The sequence below is a fragment of the Oryctolagus cuniculus genome, chromosome 17 (genome assembly GCF_964237555.1).
Source record: "Oryctolagus cuniculus chromosome 17, mOryCun1.1, whole genome shotgun sequence".
NCBI classification, from domain to species: Eukaryota; Metazoa; Chordata; class Mammalia; order Lagomorpha; family Leporidae; genus Oryctolagus; species Oryctolagus cuniculus.
Genome location: NC_091448.1, coordinates 17266083 through 17293729, shown reverse-complemented (window position 1 = coordinate 17293729; position 27647 = coordinate 17266083). Strand labels below are relative to the sequence as shown.

At 59.7% G+C, this 27647-nt stretch overlaps 1 protein-coding gene across 23 annotated transcripts in view; it reads left to right on the top strand.

The window, feature by feature from the left end:
- Positions 1 to 27647, top strand: part of MAPT (microtubule associated protein tau) — an 82284-nt gene that overhangs the window by 19146 nt on the left and 35491 nt on the right. For 22 of the 23 annotated variants that reach the window (XM_051825022.2, XM_051825021.2, XM_070060560.1 and 19 more), the window contains exon 2: positions 26883 to 26999. In XM_051825022.2, the coding sequence (XP_051680982.1) occupies positions 26900 to 26999 (100 nt within the window). In that variant the 5' untranslated portion in view covers positions 26883 to 26899. Of the gene's footprint in view, positions 1 to 19444; positions 19571 to 26882; positions 27000 to 27647 lie in introns of those variants that run through there. The other variant, XM_051825015.2, reaches the window with a different exon arrangement.

Here is a 27647-nt window from a genome sequence, read left to right as displayed (position 1 = left end):
AGCCCCCTGATGGGGTTTTGTTACAGCAGCCAGACTGGGTCCAGACACAGTCCACAGCTACTCAAGCCCTGCCTTTGACCTCCTCTGCCCTGGCCCTGGCCATGCCCCTTCCCCATGTGCCCCTCCTGTGTACCCCCCTCCCTCCACGTGCCCTCCTCTTGTGCCCCCTCCACAGGTGTGCCCCTCCCCAGGCACCTTCCCTCCCAGGCACCCCTGTTCTGCAGAGGCAGAGCCCTCAGCCCAGCCCTCCCCTGCCCCTGCTTTGCAGGCAGCGCCCTCAGACCTGGTGCAGAGAGCGCTCCTCACCATCCCCAGGGCTGTATCCATGGGGGATCCCCCATTACAGAGCTGCCTCCACTGTTTCCTCCCTCTGCCCCCACCACCCGCTCCTCCCCTCACTGTGGGGCTCAGGGTGGAGGCAGGTGGGGCTTAGCTCCGAAGGGCTTAACTGGGCTTACCAAGGACTGGGACAGCTCAGAGCCACTGAGCCCCGCCTCAGTCACCAGCTGTGTTCCCAGGCCCTGCTGGGCTAGCCTGGGCACCTGGCTGCCTTAGCTCAGCCCTCGGGGTAGAGCTCAAGGGCCAGGGGCACCCTTCCCGCGCTGTGTCCACACATGCAGTACTCTGGGCGGCACGGTCCTTTTATGGTTTCTTACATGAGGTGTGGGTCTGGCTTCTCCCCGAGCCCTCCCTGCTGCTGTCGCCGGGCTGGGGCTGGGTGCTGCTGACCAGCTGCCTGCCCAGAGCTGCCGGTGACTAAGGATCCAGCCTGGCTGCTCTCACGTCTCATCTCGTTGCCCAGATAGCCCAGCGGGTGTGCAGGGTCCGTCGCCATTGTTCTCGTCTGGGGAGACTGAGGCCCGCCGAGTGGCCGGCTAGCCTTTCTGTGGTCCCACGGCCCCTGAGGGCCACGCAGGGCGGTGCAGTAGCCTCCTCCTCAGCCTTCACCCTCCAGCCTGAGGGCTGTCCACTCCCGAGCTGTGGGCCTTCTGCCTGGCGGCCCCACAGCATGCCCACTTCCCATGATGCCGCTCTCGGCCCTCCCTGTCCCGCCAGGGTGCTGGGCTGGCGCAGGGCCCGTCACCCCCAAGCGCCTTCCAGTGCCTGGGGACCCGCAGTCAAGGCCTCCGCGGCACTAGTGGCAACTCCCTGAGAGACCGGGCACCCTTGCAGGGTGGTATACCAGGGGCCTTCAGCCTGGCTTTGTTTAATGAGAAGGTGGACTTTTAAAATTTTTTTGAAAGGCATAAAGACGGACACTCCTCAAATGCCCACAGCAGCCAGGGCTGGGCCAGGCCAAAGCCAGGAGCCCAGAACGTCTCAGAGTCCCACACGAGCAGCAGGGACCCGAGTCCTTGAGCCTCCACCTGCTGCCTCCCAGGGTGCACATTGGCAGGAAGCGGAGTCGGAAGCAGAGCGGGACTGCAGCCCAGGTGCTCCAGTAGGGAGCACAGGTGTCCCTTAGCTGCTGTTCCAGATGTCTGCCCCAAAGGTAGATTTTTTTAAAAAGATCTATTTATTTATTTGAAAGGCAGAGTTACGGAGAGAAAGAGTGGGGGTGGGGAGGGTCTTCCATCCGCTGGTTCACTCTCCAGATGGCCGCAACAGCCGGCTGGGCCAGGCTGAAGCCAGGAGCTTCTTCCGGGTCTCCCACACAGGTGCAGGGGCCCAAGGACTTGAGCCATCTTCTACTGCTTTCCCAGGCCACAGCAGAGAGCTGGATCAGAAGTGGAACAACCAGGACTCGAACCGGGGCCCCACAATGCTCCAGTGCCAGTCCCCAAAAGTAGACTTTTGATAACTGCTTTTATCCTCAGATTAAGACATAGACAGAAAGTAGTTAGAATTTTCTGACGGATTGTTAAAAAAAAAAAAAAGGCTCATTGTGACGTAAGTGGAATCTAGTACGTCAGGGGACACGACTGTTCAGAGGCCAAAACTGCCGGCTGGCGCCGGGCACCCTGCAGACGCTTGGTGATGACGCGGGGATGTTTGTATCTCCACAGTGATTGGAAATGGGTGTGAAAGCGAGGGAAACTGGATCACAGGGTTTGTCCTCCTGCCTCGCCCCCCCACCCCCACCCCAGACCTCTAAGTGGGAATTGAAGGACGGATCCCCTTTCTCGCCCTGGCCGTAGGATTCCTAAGTAGCAGCCTCGGGCCAGGAACCATCGTTTTGGGCGTGTTTCTCGTTGGGTGGCGAACGCCTGGTGCTGTGCAGCCTGCGGGCAGCTGCTGTTCCGAAAATGGCAGAAGCGGTCAGAGCACGGAGGCCCTCAGCACACTGATCGCACACCGTGGCTCTGAGAACCAGAGAGCCACCCCTCAGCCCCTGGGCTGGGCCCATCGAGTGTGGCAGCCCCAGGGGAGGCCTGGCGCCCGGCCCGGGCTCCCGCAGCCTGGAGGGAGAGGAGGAGGTACATGGAGTGTTTGACTTGTAAGTGATGGCAAATCGCTTGTTACACCCCAGATGCAGAAAACCCAGTGGAGCAGGGTGGCGCCCGGGGGCACTCACTTGAGAGCAGTGGTGCTGGAGAGGCCCCGGCCAGCGGTCACGGCTCGTGGGAATGAGAGGCTGGTGTGGCCAGATCATCCTGACGACTCAGGGTGGATCGGAACTTGCACTTCTGCGAGCTCCCCCCGTCTTTAAGTGCTGGCGACCGATGTAGACGTCTTAGCTGTCTGGATGGCTCCTGGGCTTTTGTCTGGTTTACACTGTATCTGGAGAGTTCAAGCTGGACAACAGGAAGAACTTCCCGTGGGGACGATTCTGAGATGTGGGGAAAGGGATGAGTCTCTGGGGGCAGCCCCAGTGCCTTCCTGTCAGTCTGAGAAGCAGAGGTCTAGACCATTCCCCTGAATCCTCAGGGCCGTCAGCAGGTGTATTTTTGAGTGACGGCTTTCCCTGGGGCCTCTTGCCGACCCCCTGTGCAGTTCTGAGACTCATCACCGAGGCCTTGCGTCTTGCTCTCTGCGGACTCTCTTAACCAGGGACGCGCTGCCAGATGCCCCGCCAGCGTCCCGACAAGTTAAGCCTTGAAGCCTGGGAAGGTCCAGCATGTCCGCTGAGGACCACACACCCGGCCCCGGGCTGCTCGGGGCTCGCTCAGCCCATGTCCTCCAGCAGCCGAGTCCAGCAGGCACACACTCCCTGGTCTCCGTCGCCAAGGTGCGGGACCATGGGGCTGGACCTTTGGTGCCACGGTGGACGCCGCTGGGGACACCCACGTCCATGTCAGAGCATCTGCTTCAAGTCCGGGCTCCATGTCCAGTCCAGCTTCCTGCTCAGGGGCACCCCGGGAGGCAGCAGGTGAGGGCTCAAGGACTTGGGTCGCTGCCGCCCATGGGAAACTTGGATTGAGCCCCAGACTCCCGGCTTCGGCCTGGCCCAGGCCTGGCAGTTGCAGGTGTGTCTGTCTCTCTGCATTTACATAAAATGAAAATAAAAGTCTAAAAGCCATATTTGCTTCATGCCTGAATAAAAAAGATTCAGAGTTTTAAATGCCATGAGAAAAAGCTTCTGACATCATAAAAGCCTGGGACAAATTGTGTGTTCAATATAATCATTTTTTTTTTTTTTTTGACAGGCAGAATTAGACAGTGAGAGAGAGAGAGAGACAGAGAGAAAGGTCTTCCTTCCGTTGGTTCACCCTCTAAATGGACGCTATGGCCGGTGCTACCCTGATCTGAAGCCAGGAGCCAGGTACTTCTCCTGGTCTCCCATGCGGGTGCAAGACCCAAGCACTTGGGCCATCCTCCACTGCACTCCCTGGCCACAGCAGAGAGCTGGACTGGAAGAGGGGCAACCGGGACAGAATCCGGCACCCCAACCCGGACTAGAACCCGGGGTGCTGGCACCGCAGGCAGAGGATTAGCCTAGTGAGCTGCAGTGCAGGCCTCAATATACTCTTAACTATGTTCTAAAACACACAGGAAAAAGCAAAAAGGAAATTTATGAAAACATCAATAGTGATGTCTTCAATGGTGGTATTTCTGCCTCTTTTGCTCTACTTGATAACACATGCATATGTTGCTGTCAATATAAGGACAATTTTAAGTTTAAAATTGGAGTTGAGGAGTCTTCTTAAAAAGTACCTGTCACAGGCCCACGCTGTGGCCTAATGGATAAAGCTGCCGCCTGCAACACCAGCAGCCCACATGGCCACTGGTTCAAGTCCCAGCTGCTCCACTTCCAATCCAGTTCCCTACTAATGCACCTGGGAAAGCGGCAGAAGATGACCCAGGTGCTTAGGCCCCTGCACTTTCAAGGAAGATCTGGAGGAAGCTCCTGACTCCTGGATCTGGCCTGGCCCAGCCCTGGCTGTTGCAGCCATTTGTGGAGTGAACCAGTGAATGGAAGATCTCTCTTTGTCTCTGCCTCTGTCCTTCTCTGTAACTCTTTCAAATGGATTAATTAGTTAATTATCCATTAGTTAACAAACAAAACAGTACCTGGTACAGCTCAATACTATTCTTTTTTTTTTTTTTTTTTTTTTTTTTTTTTGACAGGCAAAGTGGACAGTGAGAGAGAGAGACAGAGAGAAAGGTCTTCCTTTGCCATTGGTTCAGCCCCCAATGGCCACCGCAGCCGGCGCACCACGCTGATCCGAAAGCAGGAGCCAGGTGCTTCTCCTGGTCTCCCATGGGGTGCAGGGCCCAAGCACTTGGGCCATCCTCCACTGCCTTCCCGGGCCACAGCAGAGAGCTGGCCTGGAAGAGGGGCAACTGGGACAGAATCCGGCGCCCCGACCGGGACTAGAACCCGGTGTGCCAGGGCCGCAAGGCAGAGGATTAGCCTAGTGAGCTGCGGCGCTGGCTTCTTTTTTTATTTTTAAAGATTTATTTATTTTATTTGAAAGAGTTACAGAGAAAGGAAGAGAGAGAGAGAGAGAGAGAGAGAGAGAGAGAGAGGTCTTCCATCTACTGGTTCACTCCCCAGATGGCCGCAATGGCCAGAGCTGAGCCAATTCAAAGCCAGGAGCCAGGAGCTTCTTTTGGGTCTCCCACATGGGTGCAGGGACCCAAGCACTTGGGCCATCTTCTGCTTCCCCGGGTGCACTAGCAGGGAGCTGGATCAGAAGTGGAGCAGCTAGGACTCAAACCCGCACCCACGTGGGATGCCAGCACTGCAGGTGGAGGCTTAACCTTCCGTGTCCCAGCGCTGGCCCTGCCGTTTTCCTTCCCACACTTCCCCTCCCCCCTGGTCAGCCTCCGGTCATCTTCAACATCAATGTCATTTCCCCCAAGACAGTTCTTAGGGACGAAGAAATGTTGTGGTGTCTGCAGCTGATTCTCAAATAGCACAGGAAAAATTTCATACTAAAAAGCATGCACACGTAGGTGTCGCGATACAGAGGGATACGCAGTCATCCCTGGGGGTCTGTGGGGCAGTGGGTCCCAGACCCCTGCTGATGCCCAGCTCCACAGAAGCCCATTGGGTCCGATGAATTAATTTACTTCCTGTTGTGGGCCGGCAAAAATGCTGGGGGTGGGGAGGCGTTGGGTGTGACTGTCTTGGGAGGAGGAGGCCAGTGTCCTGGCGCCTGGGGTCGCGGGGCTCTGCTGACAGCACCGCGGGAGGCCCCGAGTCAGCAATTCAGGGAGGCCGAGTCAGCGGTGTGCTGTTCACGGCCAAGGTCCGCTCCGGGCTTCTCGACCCCAGAGGCCAGCCCTGTGCCTCTCCTGCCGCCTCCTTGCTGAGCTGTGATGTTGTCTCTCCTCCTGTTTCTGTCCGGCCCGCCTGGCCCATCTCCCCACCAGCAGGTAGGACACCACAGCCCGTTCTTTAAAAGAGAAAGCAAAAGTGTCCCTGTTCCTCTGCCCCCTTGGCTGTCCCCTCCCAGGGAGGCCTCTTGGAAAGCCTTGTGGACGCCTGCAGACTCCCTGTCCTCCCAGGTGCCCAGCCCGGCCCCAGCCCCGCCGTCGCCTGTCACTGCTTGCTGTGTGCAGCAACGAGCAAGCCCCACCCGCCGGTGGCTTCACAGGGCGGCCACGGCTGCCTGACTCATCTCCCTGTGTCCCTGGTGCTCAAACGCTCTTTCCCGCCCGTGGCTCGTCCTGGTGCGCGGAATCGTCCTTCGGGTTCCAGCCTGAGCGTCCCCTTCTCAGGGGAGTTCTCCCCAGCGCCCCTCCCCGCCATGCTCCTGGGACACTGTCTTCCCAGGCCCCTCCAGGAGGCCAGAGCGGTGTCGTGTAGCACACTGTGTGGCCCCAGCACCTGCCCCCAGCTTGCCTGCCTTCACCACACCTGGGAGCCTCGGAATCACCTAAGCAGCCTTGGAAACCACGTGGTGGGCCCCACCCCCAGCCCCTGAGTCTGAATACCCGGGCTGGAGCCAGACACCCAGACACACCCAGTGCTTCATTTTATTTTTATTTGAAAGGCAGAGTTACAAAGAGAGAGAGGGAGAGACAGAGAAACAGATCTTCCATCTGCTGGTTCCCTCCCCAGATGGCCGCAGAGGTCAGAGCTGGGCTGGTCTGAAGCCAGGAGCCAGGAGCTTCTTCTGGGTCTCCCCTGTGGGTGCAGGGGCCCAAGCACTTGGGCCATCCTCCACTGCCTTCCTAGGCACATTAATGGAGCTGGATTGGAAGAGGAACAGCAGGGATTCAACCTGGTGCCCACACCTGCTATGCCCACCCAGAGCTTTTAAGGCACTGAACAGAACACGAATCCACAAACCTGGCACCACCGGCGCTCAGTGGACTTTTTTTTAAATGAATAAACCTGTAAAAATTAATCCCACTCAGACAGGCTGCCAAAGATGTTCCCTAGCTAACAAAGGCTGTTTCATCAAAGTTCACGTTTTCATTTCAACCAAGCTCTGTTCTGCAGGCCCCGTCCGTGTCTGGGGAGGGTGTGATCGCGCCCATCACAGAGACCAGTGAGAGGTGGCACTAGGGGAGGGGCCCAGTTCAACCAGGAGTGCAGGTGACCCAAGCCCGGGGCCCTGGCGCGCACATACGGCAGATTGGTGCCGGCGTTCCAGAAGCTCAGGACGAGGTGTCTGCCAGGCCTGGTGGATCCCGGGGACCTGCCCTGCTGCCCTGCTCGGCTCGCCTTGCCCGGAGCACTCCTCCCCCGGGAGTGGTGCAGTGGCAGCGCCCCTGGCCTGAGCCCGGGGAGCGGGGCCATGCAGAAGGTACTGGGGAAACATCTGCCCTGCCACAGAGCAGGCCCTGCCTCCCCTGTTGCTATCCGCCCGCACTCCGGTCCACTGGTTGCCACGCCTGTGGTGTTCACTGCCCACGGCTTGCATGCGCTCACGGAAATGCTGGGATGACCCGGCGTCCTTTGCTGCTGCTAGGTCCCTGCAGTGCAGGCTCCCCGGGGAGCAGGGGATGGGGCTCAGCTCCTTCCTGGGTGGGCTTTGGGCGCTCTGCGTTCCTGGAGCAGTTTCTGAGTGCGCTCCCCACACCTGCTCCGGAGCCAGGCGCCCGTTTGTTATTGGAAGCCAAAGGAGAGGAAATGCAGACGGTCCCAGTTCTCAGAGAACCTGCTTTTACTGCATCCCAGGGCTGCCTCGGGCAGGTGGGGTGGAGGGTGACAGCCTTGATGGGCTCACGATGAGGGAGTCGCCTGCCCAAGGCCGGCCGGCCCGCAGATCACAGAGCCAGGATCTGCACCTAGATCCGTGGGCTCCAAAGTGCTGCTTCTCTGATTTCCAACACTGGATTCTTCTCCTACTCATGGCACCTGCCCCCCAGCCCTGGGGAAAGGCAGACCTGGTTTGGAAGTTTGTCTGCCCGGGCTCACTCCAGACCCACACATTTCTGCTTTGTCACGGCTGCCTGGTCCCCGCCAGTGGACCGGGAAGTAGGTCACGGCGGCAGGGACCACAGGCTCTGGCCACCGCGTCTGATTCCAGGCTGAGCAGGGGCCAGGCGCAGCCGGCAGCACCGCGCTCTGCCAGCCCTGCTCGGATTTCACATCCTGCCCTGAGAAGCATCGCCAGGCTGCATTCACTGGAGGCTGTGGGAGAACGGAGCCTTGGCGCCAGTGGGGAACTTGAAGGCCTGGGGAAGCCGCCCTGGTTCTCCTGCAGGTCCGTGGGTGCCTGAGATGCTCCTGGTCAGGGACCGCGCCCTGAGCCCCGCGCGGAGCACTGCTGTGCGGAGCCCCTGACACCTGGAGCCGCTGCTCTCACCACCTCCCCTCCAGATGACAAAATGATCTTCCAAAAGAATCATGGGGGCTGGTGCTATGGTGCAGCAGGTAAAGCTGCCACCTGCAGTTGCTGGCATCCCATATTGGCGCCAGTTCAAGTCCCTGGAGCTCCACTTCCTGTCCAGCTCTCTGCTATGGCCTGGGAAAGCAGTGGAAGATGGCCCAAGTCCTTCAGCCCCTGCACCTGTGTGGGAGACCCAGAGGAAGCTCCTGGCTCCTGGCTTCAGATTGGCCCAACTCTGGCTGTTGTGGCCAACTGGGGTGTGAACCAGGAGATGGAAGACCTCTCTCTCTCTCTCTCTCTGCCTCTGCCTCTCTGTAGCTCTGCCTTTCAAATAAATAAATAAATCTTTTTTTAAAAAAATGTTGTAGGACATAAAAGGAAGAAAACACCAGTATCTATTAAGAGGATTTTATATCTACCTGAATCTGGATCTTTTGGTTCCAGCATGTTATAATGATATTTTGTGGAAATCATTGTTCAGTTAGTAATAAACTTTACCAAAGATGAGACATGTGCAAAAATTGCCTGTGGTTTAACAGCTCCTAAGTCGCACCGCTAATGCACCACTTTATTTTCTTGATTAATTCCTTAGTTATGTAATTCAACAATTTGAATAAATTCCCATTCAAGAAATATTACTCAGACTCAGTAAGATGTGGCGTGTGTAAGTGAACTTGGTGCTTACCAGTCAATCACACTCTGTCTTGCTGTTTTAAATTGGGTTTTTTGGAAGAATTTATTTATTTGAAAGGCAGCGTTACAGAGACAGAGTGCTGGTTCACTCCCCACATGGCCCCAGCAGCAGCAGCTGGGCCAGGACAAAGTCAGGAGCCAGGAACCAGGAACTTCATCCGGGTCTCCCACATGGGTGCAGGGGCCAAGCACTTGGGCCAACTTCTGCTGCCTTCCCAGCACGTCGGCAGGGAGCTGGATTGGTAGCAGAGCAGCTGGGACCCGAAGCAACACCCACATGGGATGCCTGTGTTTCGGGGCAGCGTACCCCGCTGTGCCACAGCCCTTTATTGCCTGTCCAGGACAGCTTCTCCCTGCACCCCATTCTTGGCCTCCTACATGGCATTCCAGGCCCCTTCCCTGGGGGAGCTCAGGAGATTACACCCCATCTGTAGGACTGGGGAAACTGAGGCCCGGTGTCTTGCTGTGCCCAGTTTATTGAGGGAAGATTGGTTTCCTGCCAGACCCCAGGTCCCTTGGCTTCTTCCTGGTCAGGAGGAAGCAGCTCTGAGTTCAAGTGTGTGGGGAGCAACTCGGACTAGACTAAGTTACTGGAATTAAGACTTATTCTATGCATCTGCTCTCCCACAATATGGTGCTGAGAAGGGAGAACCAGCTTCTACACAGCTGCCTCCAGTTCAACCAATAAACAGCAGGACCTGCTCCTGATTGGAGGAGAGCAGCGTACTCGGCGTGTGGGTAGCAGAGTTGGGATTGGTGGAAGAGGACTATAAAGGAGGAGAGAGACAACATGCACCAGGAACATCTAAGGGGAACACCTGAGGAACATCTGAGCAGCCCCCGAGAGAGCCAGCCGGTGGTGTGCCGCTCCCCCGCGGAAGTGGGGAATGTGGCAGGGGGAACCGCCCTTCCACGGAGGTGGAAGGGACGGTAGCCAACCCGGGAAGAACCAGCAGCTAACCCGGGAAGGGCCGAGCAGATGAAAGAACAATGCAGGGTCCTGTGTCGTTCTTCCACGAAGACGGGGAGCGACAAAGTGCTCCAGGTGTCTTTGTACATGAAAATGTCTTCCGGCGGGCCGGGGCCATTGTGTAGCGGGTAAAGTCGCCGCCTGCGATGCCAGCCTCCCACGAGTCCCAGCTCCCTGCTATGGCCTGGGGAAAGCAGCGGAGGACGGCCCAAAAGTGCTTGGGCCCCTGCACCCACGTGGGAGACCGGAAGAAGCTCCATCGGCCGGGCTGAGCGCTGATCCTTTGAGGGTTATCTGGGGAGTGAACCAGTGGATGGAAGATCTCTTTGTCAATAAATAAATCTTAAAAATAAATAAATAAATAAAGGTCTTCTGCTGGATTTTAGCTATTATGTTTACTTTAAAAGTAAGCCAGAAAATGCTGGCGTTGAGAAAGCTGAAGTGAGCCGTTGGTTTGAGTGGAGGAGCGATGTGTCCCCGGCGCTGGCTCCTTGCCACCCGTTTACCCTGCGTGAGGGCCGAGGCTGCCGTTAGCTGTTTAGACCTCGGGCTCTGGTCTGTGTCTCAGCTGCCGTCGCCGGTGGTCGTTAGGACATCGACACGGGGAGTGTTGCTTCTGAGCGGTGCTTGCGTTCACGCCTTCTTCTGGAGGATACTTTATCTTGTGAGGTTTGGTTTAAATGTGGGACACTTTCTCACTGGACACTCACCCAGGGGTGTCAGGAGCCATGTGGCTGGGGATGCGCACCCCGCCGGCGCCTCTCGGGGGACCTGCGCTTGCTGCCGGCCCCTGGCCAGTTAGAGAGTGCACCTAGCCAGGTTGATGCAAGGTCAGCGTTTCGCGGAGACACTGAATCCTGCGCGGAGACAGGAGAGCAGTCAGGGAGCCGGGCTCCCGGAGGCAGAAGCTGATCTCCTGCCTCCCTCTGTCCTCGAGGCTGGGTGACTCTGCACAACTTGCTTAGCCTCTCTGTTGCCACCTCTACAAAGTGGAGTCACCTCCTGACCAGGCCCAAGGACCCTGGACCCACGGCCGTTTCCCCCTTGTAGAAGGACTCTGATCCTGCTGAGCGTAAGGGCTGTGGGTTAATAATTGGGAGAAGCCATGTGGAATGTGCGGGTCAGATATTTAGGCCTGGTTTGGCCCTCTCTGGCTGGACGGATGCGAGGGCCCTGGGGAGCCGACCTCCTGCAGGCCCAGGTGTCAAGGGCGGACCTCTTGGACCCAGGCACCCAGCGCTGGAATTTGGAAACTGACTGTGGGGGCGGGGCAGGGGGCGGAGTCTGTGCTGAGCGTTGTCCCTCCCGACAGGCCTCTGTTCCTTTGGGAGAATCTGGCAGCCCCTGCTGGGCTACCATCTCCTCCATCAGCCCCACACGACTGTCCCCCTCCCTGTCCCCGTCAGTCTGCACCCCGCTTGGTGCCACCCTTTCCCACAATGGGCTAGATCGGGGCTTGACCCAGTTGCCTTCTCTCTCCTGACCCTTGGACTCTGTTTCTCTCTCGGTTTCCCCTCCCCAGCCAGACCCCAGGGGGCAGGGGCGTCTTCCACCCCCGTGGGCCACTTGGAGCACGTGGTGGACAGCGTTCCATAACGTGAGGTGACCAGGGTGAGGTCCCTTTGCTCGGAAGTGACCCTGGGCCTACATTCCTGCCCACAGGCGTCCAGGGGCTGCCCGGGGATTGGAGGGCCCTAGGCACAGGTGTGGCCGCAGCATATACACAGCCTGCGGCCAGCATCAGGAATGCATTTTGAGCGTAGAAAGCGGCCATCAGTTTATTCCCTGGCTGACAGGCCCACATCCGCTCCCAGAGTTCCTCTGAGTGTGGTGCAACGGGCAAGCCCATCCCTCGGGCCCCGACTCCCTTCTGCCCATAATAATAGAAGCTGCCGACAGCCCCCGCATGGCAGCCTGATGCAAAGTGACCTGAACTGCAGAGACTCATGGCTGGGTCGGAACTGGTGCCTCTGAAGCACGAAGCATTGTTCTTCCTTTGCTGGATTCTGTCCTGGGGGAAGGCCCTCCCCCAGTTGCATCATCCACGTTCCACACCTGGACACCTCTCAAAGCCGCCTCCTGTTTCAGGCCAGTCCCAGCTGGGTTCCTGGATGCCCAGGAGGCTGCAGCCCACAGTGGCCACCTCGGTGCACTCAGTGTGTGTGCCTGGGGAGGGGGAGCCACGGGGGGGGGGGGCAGAGGTGGTCCTGGAAAAGGGGCCTCCCTCCCCTCTGTGCCTGCTCCTAGGCAGCAAATGTGGGTGACCCGAGAGCTCAGAGGGAAGCTGTTGGGAGGGGCTGTCGGCGGGAAGGACCAACTTCCAGCACAGACCACGCCACCCCGCCTTGCAGTGTTCCCTCCACGCGCCCTGCACCGCGCAGAGGTTGGCGCCATAGAAGCCCCTCCCCGTTCCGCGCAGGTCTCCAACTCCCTCCCAGAAGCAGGTGTGGGCAGAAGGGAGGGCGGGCCCAGCAGGTGTCGGGGAGCAGATGGCTGTCACTCCGGAGCCCTCCATGTGCCCGGTCAGACACCGCAGGCCCTGAGAGGTTCTGCACCGTTTAGCTTGAGCGTAAAGAAGGGAAGCCTACACGGAACCAGGTTCAAATCCTGGCTCTGCCACTTCACCTGCTGAGGCCTTAGCCGAGCCCCTTAACTTCTTAGAGGCTTTTAGAGCCATTGGCTGCAAATCAGTATGGTCAGTACCTGCCTCTGGGTGGGGATGGCAGGGGAAACTGAGGCTGCGGCGTGGCACAGGGTCTCGAAGCACCTACCACACGACAGGCGCCTCCTCCCCACAAGTCAGGCTGTCATCAGTGCGCTGGGCCGCAGTGACTGTGCTGGTTCCTGTGGCTGCTCTAACGGGTGACCTGGTGCTGTAGGCATGGAGGTGAGGGAGGCACCGTGCCTGTCACTTGCGAGCGTGAGGAGCGATATTCCACAAACAGCCATCCTTCCATTCACGGGGCACCTGGGCCGCACCGAGCCTGGGTGAGGCCTCGCTTGTTAGCTGTGGTTGGGAAAGTAGGCCAGGAGCCTCACTCCAGGAGCCCACCGTGTGCTGGGGAGGCCCGTGGGTGCGACTGGAGTGTGATGCGGCCCGAATACTGCCTGGGCGAGGCAGGTGGAAGCCGGGGAGGTCACGTGAGCCTTGCCCGTCTCAGCAAGGCACAGGCTTCCAGCCCCAAGTGAGCGTTGTGTTTCCAGTTCCCCCAGGTCCCTGACTGGTGCGCCTGAGCCTCCCCTGCACACCTGAGCCTCGGGAGGAGGCGCGGTGAATGCCGCCTGCACCTGCCGGCTCGGGGAGGCCCCTCTGCAGCTGCCCCTGTGACCTCCCACGGCAGCACCCGCCTCCCCTCACTCACTGCCGTGTCCAACTCCGTGTCTCCACAGGCTATGAACCGCCAGCCTGCCCACCCGCAAGGCACCCCTGAGCCCTGTGTTTCTGCCGCAGCAGCGGGGAGCCCCCTGTGTGGTTTGTTTTAACACAGACTTCTCCTGCGATCTGTTTGAGCCAAAGCTGGACCGGCCAGCAGGGCGGGCAGCCGAGCCTCAGACTGAACTGCTCTTCCTTCTGATTCCTTCAGAGCCAAGCTGGAGCCACAGCCCCCGCCCACAGGACACGGAAGGGCATCTCTATTTAGATTTAGCGAGAGGGAGTACATTTCATCTCAAGCTCCCTTGTAGAACATCTCTGTTTATTTAGAGAGCAGCTTTATTCCGATGATAACTCGCATGCCATGCATTCCCCTGCCTCCAGGTCCAGCTCAGCGGGCTTCGTGGTCCTTCCTGGAGTTGCTGAGATGAGCCCTCGGGGGAGAGGCAGCGGGGCAGCCCGAGTCCTGGGCCTCCCTCTTGGTGTTGTGTGTTTGGACAGCACCCCCACCCCTACACGGTCTCTACCCTTGGGTGTAGGGTTTAATTTCCTGCTGTGTGTCTTCATACTGAGCCTGGAGCTCAGTCGGGTCTCCGTGTGGGCGGCAGGGACCACAGTACTAGAGCTGACACCTGCTGCCTCCCCCCGAGGTGCATTAGCAGGAAGGTGGAGCAGAAATGGGGCGTCAGGGCTTGAACCTGGCCCTCTGGGGTGGGACGCAGGTGTCCCAAGTGGTGATGCACCGCTGCCAAATGACTGCTCCTTCACACCTCTTATTTATTATTTGTTTTTAAAATATCATTTTTTATTTTGAAAGAGTTAGAGAGAGGGAGACACAGAGAGAGAGAGAGAGAGAGAGACACGGAGAGAGGTCTTCCATCCGCTGGTCACTCCTCAGATGGCCACAGTGGCCAGTGCCAGGCCAGGCTGACACAAGGAACCAGGAGCTTCTTCTGGGTCTCCCACATGGGTACAGGGCCATCTTCCACTGCTTTCCCAGGCACATTGGCAGGGAGCTGGTTTGTAAGAGGAGCAGCCGGGACTCGAACCAGCACCCGTATGGGATGGGATGCCTCTGCGCCAGAGCGCTGGCCCCGCCACGCTTCTCTCTCCCCGGCCTTCGCTGCTTCCTCTGCTCTTCTCCCGCCTTCCTCCCGGGGGCCTGGCTGTGGCTTCCGTTTTGAACACAGGCAGCGTCCAGGCTGCCCTTGGCTTCTCTGCGAGGCTGCCTCTGAAGCGGTGCCCCGGCTGCATTTTCCTCCTCCCCCTGGTCCTCCGCTGAATGGACCTGGACCCTCGGTGCTCGGTGTGGTCTGTGACCCTTCAGTGTTGACCGCTCTCATCTGGTTGTAAGCACGTTTTCCACATGGCACAGCCGCGTAACTCCCCACACATCCCTGCTGGGGAGGCCCTCGGCGGCCTCCGTGCGTGGCATTGTGTGCTCAGATGCTGCGGCCGGTTGTCTCCTGTTTAGGGACATCCCGCACACCCAGCCTTTTGTCCCCAGCACTGTGTTCTCACACCACGGGGACCTCTGGCCAGCGTGGACGCTTCCCCCTCCTCTCCTTACAAAGCAGCTGGCCTCTCGCAGGGGGCACCAGGACATGGTTTTGGCCCTGTCCCCAGGGCATCACGGGACCCGAGGATGATCTCACAGGGGCTGCCATCTGCCCTGCCTGGCCTGAGGCTGCGTTGGGAGGGCCAAGGGGGCACCACGTGTCTCCTGTCTCGGGGACTTGGGAACAAGAGCCCTCAGAGAGAGCTGCGGCTCTCACAGTTTCTCTCGTGCTTCCAGGCTCTCCAGATTCTAGAACTTGCTCCAGGCTCCTCTCCAAGCTCAGCCTGGGGTGGGACTTTGTTCTAATGCAAGTCCCAGGCAAAGCCCTCCCTGTCCCTGGGCGCTGGAGGGGGTGGGGCTCTTTGCCCTGAAAAGCCACTTGCTCTGAAAACACAAACAGGGCCCAGGGCTTGGTGCCGGGAGGGAGGTGAGGTTTCCGGGATCTGGGCCGGTAGCCGGAGCCGCAGCTGGCACTCACCTGCTGATTCCTGGGAGCTGGCGCCGGTGTGAGCCTTGCTCGTCCTTTAATGCCTGTAGTTCAGAGGCGACAGCTGGGGGTCCGGAAAGGCTGAGTGACCCACCCGAGGCCACCCAGCTTGTGGGTGAAGGGTACGGGGACCCCGGCCAGCCCAGCCTGAGCGTGGCTGTGCTGTTGTCCACTCTGGCCCTGAAGCGGTCACACAGGAGTGTCTGGCTGCTTCAGCCACACAGAACTCAGGGGTGGCATTTGCTGCAGCTGTCAAGATGCCATTCGGGGAGCCAGTGTTTTGTGACAAAGCAGGTTAAACCCCGCCTGCGACACTGGCACCCCCGTGAGTTCCGGCTCGGGTCCGGCTGCTCCGCTGCCCATCCAGCTCCCTGCTAATGCGCCTGGGAAGGCACTGGTAGATGCCCTAAGTGCCTGGGACCCTGTCACCCACATGAGAGACCTGGGTGAAGCTTCTGGCTCCTGACTTCCACTTCAGCTATTTGGGGAGCGAACCAGTGGATGGAAGATCGCTCTCTCTCTTTCTCTCTCTCTCTCTCTCTCTCTCTTGCTCTTTCTTGCTCTCCCTCTCTCCATAACTCTGCCTTTCAAATAAATAAAATAAATAGTAAGATGCCTTTTGGGACCCCTGTATCCCACACTAGGGTACCTGGGTCCAGTTGCCAGCTCTGGCTCCTGTCACACCCTATGAGGCAGGCTCACGTACTCGGGTCTCTGCCACCCCTGTGGAAGACCTGGTTCAGTTCTGGGCTCCTGGCTTCAGCTGTCGCGGGCACTTGGGGAGTAGCCAGTGAACAGAAGATTCCTGTTTCTCTGCCTTTCAGATCAGCGTGCGGGGATGGGTGTGGGTGGCCACTGGGACTTCTGGCGCGCGTGCAGCGTGCTGTTTATTTCCAGGGCCAGGCGGTTATTACTTGGGCAACTGCTGATTAGCAATGGACTCCCGTGTCCTGGAGGATGTCCTCAGACTCAAAAAATAGAAATGAAAACCTCCTCCAAACTACCACCTTCCTCCCTAATTCTCCCTTTCTCTCCCCGTCTTCTGTCTCGTCCCCCACTAATAAGATGTCCCGGCCGGAGAACCAACATCCGGGCCTGCCCTGCGGCCTTTCGTCTCCTGCTCCCCCACCGCTCCCGGGCATGTTCCTGGTGAGCTGCGACTCCCAGGACTCCAGGCGCTCCGTCTCCTCTGTGCCTGGCGGTCGCCTGCTTTGAGACAGGGAACAGAGCCCCCCCACCCCCCGCCCACCCCGGCCCCGGCCTGCTGACTTCCACCCTCCCTGGCCGCTTCCTCGGCTTCCCAGGCTGCCCCAGCGCTGGCCCTGGCCTCTTCCCGCAGTCCCACCTTGTCCTCAGGAGGTCCAGCAAAGGCTCCTTCTTGGCCCCCACTCTGACCCCTTCACCTCGCCCCTCCTCGTCTCCGTCACTCAGGCGTCACACATTGCTCCTGTGCCGTCTTCCACACGCGCCTTCCCAGGGCTCCCAGTGAGACAGGTGCCTTCATCCCCGGGTTAGAAATGGAGACTGCGGTTCAGAGGGCAAGTGACTGGGGCAGTGTCACTCAGCTGGACGATCCCCGCTCAGCCTTCTCCCCAGGGCTCTTGACTCCTTTCTGCCTAAATCGCCGAGAGATCCGAGCCCTCGGGGAGGTCTGGAGCCCGGGCCTGCACCTTGGAAGCGGGGTGCTCAGGAGGTGCAGCCATTCATGCATCTAACAGGGGTGGGCGGGGTGCCTTCCAGGAAGGAGCTGGGGTAGTGCGCTCTCTCGGTGCACCTGTCAGGTACACACGGCTATGGCAAAGCCCCAGGTGCAAGGGGAAGCTGAACCGGGGGCCTCCAGGCTCACCTTCGAGCCTGGGTGACAGGTGCCTCCCCCCTGCTGTGAGGATGCAGCCGTGCCACGTTAGCAAGGTGCCTCCAGGAACAGACAGCCCAGAGCTGTCAGTGAGCCCAAGTGGCTAAGGAGGAGCAGGTGCTTCCAGGAACCTGTGATGCTCCTCGGCAGGTCACCCAGGGACACCTCTGAGAGCACTGCCCTGGCCAGGGCCTGCCGGGGGAGGCCCATCTGCCCTCAGAGCGGCCGTCCCGTCACGTCCACGACCTTGCTCCGTGGACCCACAGTCCATCCCAGCTCTCACGCCAGCAACTCTCACTTCCTAAGATCAACTTTCCAGCAAATCACCACACCGGGCTCTGTCCCAGCTCTACCACCCCCTCTCATTCCACTTGGGGCTCCTGGCTGCTCCGTGCCTCAGTTTCCCCAGCTGCAAAATGGGGCTCAGATCACCCATGCAGTTCACTGAGGTGCAGCTGGAGTCCCTCCTCTATGCTAGGACTTGGAGTGGGACTGCAGGAGTCATGGGGGGGGTCTCCAAAGACCCACCCAGCATCAAACCAAAGGCTCTGACCCAGCATCCAAGCCATACGTGCCCTTTCTCTGATAAATGGGGATAATGGACAGCAACGTCCCCGGCTTCAACAGGTGGCTGCGAGGATTACATGAGAAAATCCGGGAGCAGGGCACTGCTCCCAGAGGTGTCCCTGGGTGATCTGCCTGGCTATAGAAATATTTACACTTGGGGCCAGCATTGTGGGTCAGAGGGTTAAGCCGCCACTTACGATGCCAGCTTCCCTTGTCAAAGTGCTGGTTGCACTCCTGGCTGCTCTGCTTCTGATTCAGCTCCCTGCTAACGTGTTTGGGAAAGCAGAACAGGACCAACCACGTGGGCCCCGCACCCACGTGGAAGCCCCGGATGCAATTCTCGACTCCTGGCTTTGACCTGGCCCAGCCCCAGCCATAGCAGCCACTCAGGAGTAAACCAGTAGATGGAAGATCTTTCTGTCTCTCCCTCTCTCTGTGTCACTCTGCCTTTCAATTTTATATGTTTGAATGGCAGAGTGACACAGAGAGAGAAGGAGAGGCAGAGAGAGAGAGAGAGAGAGAGAGAGAGGGAGGGAGAGGTCTTCCATCCATTGGGGTTCACTCCCCAATTGGCCACAATGCCCAGAACTGTGCTGATCCGAAGCCAGGAGCCAGGAACTTCTTCCGGGTCTCCCACGTGGATGCAGGTATTTCTTTTTTTTCTTTTTCTTTTTTTTTAAAGAGGGGCTAGCGCTGTGGTGTAGCGGGTAAAGCCTCAGCCTGCAGTGCCAGCATCCCATACGGGCACCGGTTCGAGTCCCGGCTGCTCCACTTCCGATCCAGCTCTCTGCTGGCCTGGGAAAGCAGTGGAAGATGGCCCAAGTCCTTGGGCCCCTGCACCCGTGCAGGAGACCTGGAAGAAGCTCCTGGCTCCTGATCAGTGCAGCTCTGGCCGTTTTGCGGCCATTTGGGAAGTGAACTAGCAGATGCAAGAGTTCCCTCTCCTAACTCTGCCTCTCAAATAGATAAATAAATATTTTTTAGAAGAGAAGAGAGCCCAGCTCAGTGTCTCTCCTTAGAGAGTAAGAGCAGTTGGCCAAGCAGAACACATTTGGCTTGGTTTGGACATCAGAGGGAACTCCTTCTTGCCCAGCTGGGGCTCAGGGTTCGGGGCACCTGTTTCCGGGAGAGCTGCAGCGGTGACCAGGGGCCCTGGGGGCTCCACTCCTGGGCCTGGCACCCCACCTCGTCCACCATCAGGGCTCTCGTACGACACAACGGGGCTGGCGGGAAAAGACAGCTCTGAACCAATTTTATCAGCGTGACCGATTTTATAAGCGCAGTGTGGCCTTGCCAGTGGCTACAGAGGAGAAACTTTTAAGCACACTGAAAACCAAAACCCCGCACTTCACCCCAGAACTGTGCCGGCACAGCCTGTGGACTGTTTCCAGCAAGGGGACGGGAGCCAGGGCACCCCCCCCATGCCATCCCCCACGACACCCGTGTGCACACTGCAAGCTGCCTTCGCCCATGCTTCCGCCCCGATGCCGGTGGTCCCGTCTGGATGATTCCAGCTGCTTCCCACCAGCACCCCTCTTTCCTCCTGCGTGTGCCTCCTCTCCTCTCCACCTCATCTGGCAGTTCCGCTTGAAATGTGGGTCTTCTATTATTGCTAGTCCAACTCGGTTCTAGAACATTCTGTGGTGGGCTGTGAGGTAGAGACCACCGGCTCCGACTTGAGCGCCTCCAGCCATGCTCTGTGGGGTTGGGGGTGGGGGTGGGGGCCACAACAGGAGGTGCAGTTCCTCAGACCCCGCCCCGTGGGGACCAGCGGCAGGGAGGCAGCGCCCCCACGCTGTTTTTAAACCTTCAAGGCTCCTTTCCTTTAGCTGCGTGGGTTTCCTCAACGCCTGCCCCGGGCTCATCTTGAATCTTTAGAGGAGAAGGTTCTCCAAGGTGCGGTGAGACCCCCGCCACAGCCTACGCCCTGGCTGGGCCGCTTCTGGGGCCAGACCTGGGCTTGAGCCCTTGGGGCCGTAACAGGCTCCCTGTGTGCCCTGGAGAGACCTCCTCGTGCGCTCTGTGCCTCAGTTTCCTCCCTGTGACAGCAGGCACCGCTGTGAGCTAACCTGCGAATCCAGCGAGTCGGGCTGGAAGGGCTTGGAACGCTTCTGTCGTCGGGGGCGTCCTGTATCCCCCCCCCACAAAGTGCCAGCTGAGGCCTCCCCGCCCCAGCCCCCAGCAACAGAAAGAGGGGGCGCCGAAGCCAAAGTCAACTGTGGGAGCGAGGCTCGCTTTGGCTGCTTCGGCTTCCGGGTCGCCCGGCTGGTGGTCGGGGTCCGCGAGGGGTCCGCGGAGGGTTTCCGTGGGTCGGGCACAGCGGCTTGGGCGGGCTGCACCGCCCAGGCCAGCCTTTTCCAGCGTTCTCGGGGCGTTCGCACGGGTCGGGGCGAGCGGCCCCCGGCCGTGGCGCGCTTCTGCTTAGTCACGCGCGGCCCGGCGTCCGCGGCGCGGCCTCGAGGCTGTGGCGGGCCGCCCGCTCGGGCGTCTGGCGCCCCCTAGCGAGGGCCGCCGCTGGGCTCCCGCCCCGCGGGCTGTGGACGCGGGAGGCTCCGCGGGGCACGGAGCCTGCACTGCGCCTGCGCCTGACCAGCCAGCCGCCTGACCTTCAGCTCCCTGGTCGAAAGTTGATGATCTTGCCAGGGCGATAGAGATGGGGTTCGGCCGTGGCCAAGTCACCCGCAGCAGCATACTGAGCCGCGTCAGCCTCAGTTTGCTCATCCGGAAAGTGGGAGCAGTGACGCCCCTCCCCACGGTGGCTGTCTTACAGGGGTCCCTTCCGGAAAGCCCCAAACTCGGAGTGGCCTCACTCAGACCCCTCGCTTCCCCAGAGAACATCCTAGAACCTGAATTAGTGCCCTGAGTCAGAAGTGAGAGGGAAGGGAGGCTGGGCCCTCAGGAGCCCCCCGGGGCATTATCTTGGGGTCGTGAGCTGTGTTTGTCCCCAGGGGCGGGGTGGATATGAAGGGCTCTTGGCAGGAGGCCCTCTCCCTGCCCTCCTCACAGGCTGCCCTGAGAGCGCATGGTGTGCTTCGCTGAGGGGCGCAGAGGCCGCCCCCGGGAGTCCTGGGGACCCAGGGGTCCTTATCCACCTGCAGACACTCAGAAGACAGAGCCCCTCAGCCGGTGCACAGGAGCTGTGGGCCCGCTAGTGCCCTGGGCTCACCTCCTCCCTGGGGAGTTGATCTAGGAGCAAAAGATGCCCCAGGCTCGCCTGCACACGCTGGCCTCTGGGGGGGCGCTGTTCCCAGCCTCCGCAGGACAAGGAAGAAGCTGAGGGCTGCCTGGGCCCCTGCAGGTCTCCGCCCTGGCCCACGCGCCGCCCCCGGCACCCCTGCATCCAGCCCACGTGTGCCGCTCTTGGCAACAAAGCCCCGTCCGCAGTCCTGTAGACGGACAGCTGTCAGGGAGCAGTGATGGCTGTGGTCACCGCGGGGACGCTGTCCTCACCGCCGCGCTGGGATGGGACCGGGAGGAAGAAGCCAGTCCCCAAAGGCCCAGTGACTCCGACCCCCAGAGGTGTCCGGAACAGGCAGACCCACCCACGAGGGAAGTGGGTCACGGAGGCGGGCAGTGCAGGGCTTCTTGTGGGGGTGAGAATGCCTCGGAGCCGGGCTGGTGCTTGTGCAACTCCGGAAGGTGCCAGTGCCACTGACCTCCCACTGTGAGGGGCTCCTGTTAGGTTGCATGACTTCTGCCTCCGTCCAGGAAGGGGGGCAGCGGGGTGAGCACTGCCTGTGACCTCCCACGTTGGAGCCTTGGTGGCAGTCCCTGCTGCTCCTCTTCCCATCCAGCTCCCTGCTAACACGCCTGGGAAGGCAGCAGCAGATGGCCCAAGTGCTTGGGCCCTGATACCCAGGTGGGAGACCCAGATGGAGGTCCTGACTGGGGCTTTGGCCTGGCCCCTGGCTGGTGGGGCCGTTTGAGGAGTGAGCAAGCAGGGGGAAGACCTTTGCCTCTGCTTACCTCTCTCACTCTGTTTCCGCCTCACCCCTACAGACCTTTCCCCTCCTTCCCACCGCTGGCCTCCGTCTCTCTCTGCCCCTGTGCAAGGCACACATGGGGCAGGAGGGTGTGGTCCTCTAGGAAGAGGAACCTGGCCACTGAGCAAGCCCCTCCCCTCCGGGGCTCGAGATTCCAGAGTGATGGGCGCCCCCCCCCCCCCCCCCCCCGCGGGCCCTGTCCTCAGTCTCTCCAGGAGGCCGAGTCCTTTCCCAAGGGGGCCCAGGGATGCTGCGTTAGCGCCCAGGGCCTGCCTCTGAGCACTGTGTGGGGCAGCGGCGGGAGGGAGGGGGACAGCAGGGAGGCTCACCCGGCTCTGCTCCTTGTCCCATCCGTGTCCACTGAGGTCCCGGGAAGATGTGACCGTGGCGCCTCTGGTCCAAGCCACACCTGTTGAGGTGGTTTTCAGTCGGCCGTCTGCAGGGGTCAGGGCCAGGTGTGCAGCTGTGGCCCTGGCCCGGTGGTTCCGCTGCCCTGTGTCCGGTTCTCCAGAGAACTCACCTGGCAGTGGAGTGGGGAGGTGCAGGGGAGGAAGGAGGTGGGGCTGAGGGTGCCGGCCCTGGCTGGATGCCGCAGCCATCTGCCCCGCCCAGGCCTGGGCTGGAGGCTGGCTCAGCACATGGGCCCAGCGGGCCCTCCGAGAACCAGATGTTAGCAGAGTCAGAAGTGAGCCCGGGGTCTTCGGGTGGGACTTGGGGAGAAGGCACCCGGAGGCTGAGGGAGGTGCTGTGGTCACAAAGCTGCCCCTTCCGTGGCCAGACCTGTGCCCCACGTCTCAGGGAGAAAGGCGGGGGTGCCTCGTGGTTAGTCCAGGATGAAAGAACAGGAAGTGAGGGACCGCTGAGCGGCCCAGCCTTTGGCCCGCAGTCTGTGCCTCCCGCGGGCTCTGGGGCTTTGGGCTGGTGACTTCACAACTCCTCTAAGTCGTGGTGTTAATGATGACAGCAATGGTGGTGATGACAGTGATGGTGGTGATGGTGATGACAAGGATGGTGGTGATGGTGATGATGAGGATGGTGGTGATGACGGTGGAGGTGGTGATGATGATGGTGGTGGTGATGATGGGGGTGGTGGTGGTGATGATGATGGTGATGATGATGGGGTGGTGGTGATGGTGATGACGAGGATGGTGGTGATGGTGATGACGATGATGGTGGTGATGGTGATGATGATGGTGGTGGTGATGATGGTGGAGGTGGTGATGATGATGATGGTGATGATGGTGGTGGTGATGATGATGGTGATGATGATGGTGGTGGTGATGGTGGTGGTGATGATGCTGGTGGTGATGACGGTGGTGGTGGTGGTGGTGGTGATGATGGTGGTGGTGGTGATGATGGTGGTGGTGATGACGATGGTGGAGGTGGTGATGATGATGGTGGTGGTGGTGATGATGGTGGTGGTGGTGATGATGATGGTGGTGGTGATGATGGGGGTGGTGGTGGTGATGATGACGATGGTGGTGGTGAGATGAGGATGATGAGAATGACGACGATGACGATTAAGATAGTTGTCTTCGAGGGTTGCTGTGAGGGCTTCCTGAGGTGCATCATGGGCATCTCCTGTCACCAGGCCCAGGGTCCCTGCCCTGACCCAGTTTGCATTTTGCTGCTCGGCCTGTGTCCGTCATAGGCTGAAAGGGACATCATACTCTGGGTTTTGGACTTGTGTCCACATCAGGTAGACCCTCAGGCGTGCTCCAGACACAGGCTTGTGTTTCCCGACAAGGCCTGCGGGCTCCAGATGCTGGCGGGACCGGGGTGGGGGAGCTCTGGCTGTTGCGGCCATTTGGGGAGTGGACCAGGGATGGAAGACCCCTCTCTCTCCACCTCTGAGTCTGCCTCTCTGTAACTCTGCCTTTCAAATAAATAAATAAATAAATAAATCTTTTAAAAAATATTTATTTATTTGAAAGAGTCACAGAGAAAGAGAGGAAACAGAGGTCTTCCCTCCACTTGTTCATTCCCCAGATGGCCATAATGGCCAGAGCTGGGCCAGGCAGAGCTAGGAGCCAGGAGCTTCTTCCGGGTCTCCCACATGGGTGGCAGGGGTCCAAGTACCTGGGCCATGTTCCGCTGCTTTCCCAGGTGCATTAGCAGGGAGCTGGATTGGAAGCAGAGCAGCCAGGACTCAAACTAGTGCCTGTTTGGGAAGCCGACACTGCCGACACCTTGTAACTCACTGCACCACAGTGCAGTGCATATTTTATGATGCATGAAAATGATAGGAGGGGCCGGCACCATGGCTCACTTGGTTAATCCTCTGCCTGCAGTGGCGGCATCCCATATGGGCCCCGGGTTCTAGTCCCAGTTGCTCCTCTTCCAGTCCAGCTCTCTGCTGTGGCCCGGGAGGGCAGTGGAGGATGGCCCAGGTGCTTGGGCCCTTGCACCCGCATGGGAGACCAGGAGGAAGCACCTGGCTCCTGGCTTCGGATCGGTGCAGCGCTGACTGTAGCAGCCATACGGGGGGGTGAACCAGTGGAAGGAAGATCTTTCTCTCTGTCTCTCTCTCTCACTGTCTATAGCTCTACCTGTCAAATAAATAAAAAAGAAAAGAAAATGATAGGAAATCCTAGTGCTCTAAATCAAGTTGGGTCAGAATGCAGCCAGGCTCCCTCGCCCGTCCCCAGAGGCTGCGGTCTCTGGTGGCGGCAGCAGGACCACAGAGGCCGCCATGGGGCCGCAGGGCAGTACCCGAGCTGTGCACTGCTCGGACCTTCACAAAAGACAGCTCCAACCCCTGACCCGAAGCTGGAGTGGAGTCCCTCTTCCTCGACAGATCTACTAAAAGCAAAGATCCATAAACAATAAAACATGTAAAATTCCAATGGAAGCCTAGTGGGGTAGTAGAGTAAATTTTCTAGAGCTTCTAACGTGAAGCAAATCCTGTTATCAAAATGCAGTACTGGGGCCGGCGCCGCGGCTCACTAGGCTAATCCTCCGCCTAGCGGCGCCGGCACACCGGGTTCTAGTCCCGGTCGGGGCGCCGGATTCTGTCCCGGTTGCCCCTCTTCTAGGCCAGCCCTCTGCTGTGGCCCGGGAGTGCAGTGGAGGATGGCCCAGGTGCTTGGGCCCTGCACCGCATGGGAGACCAGGAAAAGCACCTGGCTCCTGGCTCCTGCCATCGGATCGGTGCGGTGCGCCGGCCGCAGCGCGCCGGCCGCGGCGGCCATTGGAGGGTGAACCAACGGCAAAGGAAGACCTTTCTCTCTGTCTCTCTCTCTCACTGTCCACTCTGCCTGTCAAAAAAAAAAAAAAATTAAAAAAAATTAAAAAAAAAAATGCAGTACTGGGGCCAGCGCTGTGGTGCAGCAGGTAGAGCCGCCACCTACGATACTGGCATCCCATATGGGTGCCGGTTCGTGTCCTGGCTGCTCCACTTCCAACCCAGCTTCCTGCTAATGCACCTGGGAAAGCAACAGAAGATGGCCCAGGTACTTGGGCCTCTGCCGCCCACATGGGAGACCTGGATGGTTCCTGGCTTTGGCCTGCCTCAGCCCTGGCTGTTGTAGCCCCCTGGGGAGTGAACCAGCAGATGAAACATCAGTCTCTCTCTCTCTTACTGTCTCTCCCTCTCTCTCTATAACTCTGGCTTTTCAAATAAATAAATATTAAGGAAATATACAAATTAAAATTGACAGCAGAACAATATTTAAAAGCATGCAGGAAGAGGCGGCCCCGCTGCCCTCCTTGCTACTTGAGTTCTGGATCCTGATCTCTTTCCCTGACCCCAACCCAATTCCGAAACCCATTCTGGCATTTTCTCAGATCTCCTTCTTGGGCCCGGCCCGTCCTGTCCGTCACCTCTCACCCCGGCCTTTGAACCAGCTGCCCAGGATGCTGTAGGCACCTCCTCTCCAGTGGGCCCTGCCTTGCACACCTCTGGGAGGCTGCTCCTGCCTGTGGGTAAAGCCCCAGCTGGCAGCCTCTCCCTGGTGTTCCCCGTTGGTCACAGGCGTGGTGGCCATGTGGATACACGGGGAAGGCAATTGCAGGTGCAGCCGGGCTGGTGGGAACCACCTCTGAGAAAGCAGCTCATGGCCCCGTCCACACCCACCCGCCTCTGATTCCTCTCCACGCCCATTTCCTGCTAGGAGCACTTCAGACACATTCCAGGCACTGAGTGCCGATGGCCAGGCCTGTGTGGAGCATGGCCGGCCGCTGGGCGCCTTTGACCCTCTCCTCCGTGTGCAGAGGAATGGGCTGGCTGACGGGGTGTGTGGACAGTGGCCTGGGGCAGGCAGCATGAGGGACCTTCCAGGAGAGCAGGATGCGGGGAGGCGTCACGCATGCGGTCCCTGGCTTCCACGCCTCCTCCCAGGCCCCACTGGGTGAGCTGCTCGCCCCCAAACCCAGCACTTAAAAGTGTGGGCCGCCGTTGGACGGGGGCAAGCTGACCACTGGGCAGTGCTCGGCCCCGCGTGAGGACTGAGCTCCGCCCGCTTCTTTGCACAAGGTCGGGGAGCTCCAGCATTGTCCTTTCTGCTGTGGGGCCCAGAGCCGTGGGCCGGGGCAGGTCCCTTCCCCAGGGGCAGCGCGAGGGCCACGGGGCCACGAGGACGGCAGGGAGGGTGCAGGGCGGGAGACTTAAAGACCGGAATAAATTAGAAAATGGGCTATGCTCTCAGGGGGCGAAACTAAATACTGTGAAGAGATAAAAGTGTGGAATTATGGAACAAGGCAAAGCAGCGTGAGCCATAGCAAAACAGCACACACACAGCCCAGAGATTCAAACTCTACGGTGTTGTGAAGAGACATCAATACACACTGAGTGCAGACAGCTCAGAGACAGGTGTGCCACGTCTCCAGCGTCTCTGCCTGGGCTTCGGGGCGGGGGTGTGCCCTGGAGGGCGGGTCCCCGTGGACTCAGGTCAGCCCAGCAGGAGGGCCACACGGGGAAGACACAGCTGAGGCTCCTGCTGGTCCCCCTGCGGGCTTGGGGCTGGGGGAGTCAGGGCCCCTGCAGTCTGGGGTTTGGTTTCGCTGCTGGTTGTCTCCTGGGTGAATGATCAGTCGCTCCTCCGTGCCACACACGGGTCACCAGAAATGGCCTGCAGATGCCCTCCCTCCCCTGGTGGGTCCTCCCCTCTCCATGAAAAAAAAAAAAAAAATCAAACAGCAAGCCAGCCCGCGCAATGGTCAGGGCGGGCGTCGCCTCTCCTTCTGCCCGCCCTCACCCTCACCCTCACCCTCCCGTCTCTCCTCAGGTGAGCCCTGACCCAGGATGGCTGAGCCCCGCCAGGAGTTCGAGGCGACGGAAGACCACGCTGGAGGCTACGCTGTGCTCCAGGACCAGGAGGGTGACACGGACACCGGCCTGAAAGGTTAGTGCACGGCGGCGCACGACACGCCAGGTGCCGCGGGGGTCACAGCCTGAGCCACCGCTCCGGCCAGGGCTGGCATCCAGCCAGCTGTGTAAAGGTTTTCCGCACCCTGGTGTGCAGTCACCAAGAAAGCGAAGTTCCATGCCCCTGCGAAGGCCGAGGTAGCTCAGAATGGGCGGTGATCTGACAGTCCACCGCGGCAGCCTCATGACCGGAAGTGGCGGGGTCCTGGTCCCCTGGTTGCACCGTGTCCAGCGCACGACTCCAGGGTTTCTTACCTCGTCCTCCGTCAGGCCTGTCTGGCCCCTGTGTGGAAAGAGCTGGTTTGTTTCGGGATTCCTGGCACCGCTGCGTTAGCAAATGGCATCCACTTCCAGTTCCGATCTCGCAGATGGCGGCACCTCGCTGGCCCAGGGGTGCTGGGGGCGCCGCGAGGAGCTCTGCGCCCCTGGTGCCGCCAGGGGCCTGGGCTGTGTGAGGACATCTGCAGGCCCACCTCTAAGGAGACAGAGTGGCGCCTCCCACTCGTCTCCCTTCCGCTAGGAATAGGGAAGCACCCGGAAGTCAGGGATCCCCCGGGTGGGGGTGACCTCCGCTGGGGCGTCCACCCGGAGGGTCCCTGCAGGGGTGGGGTCCCTGAGTGGGAGG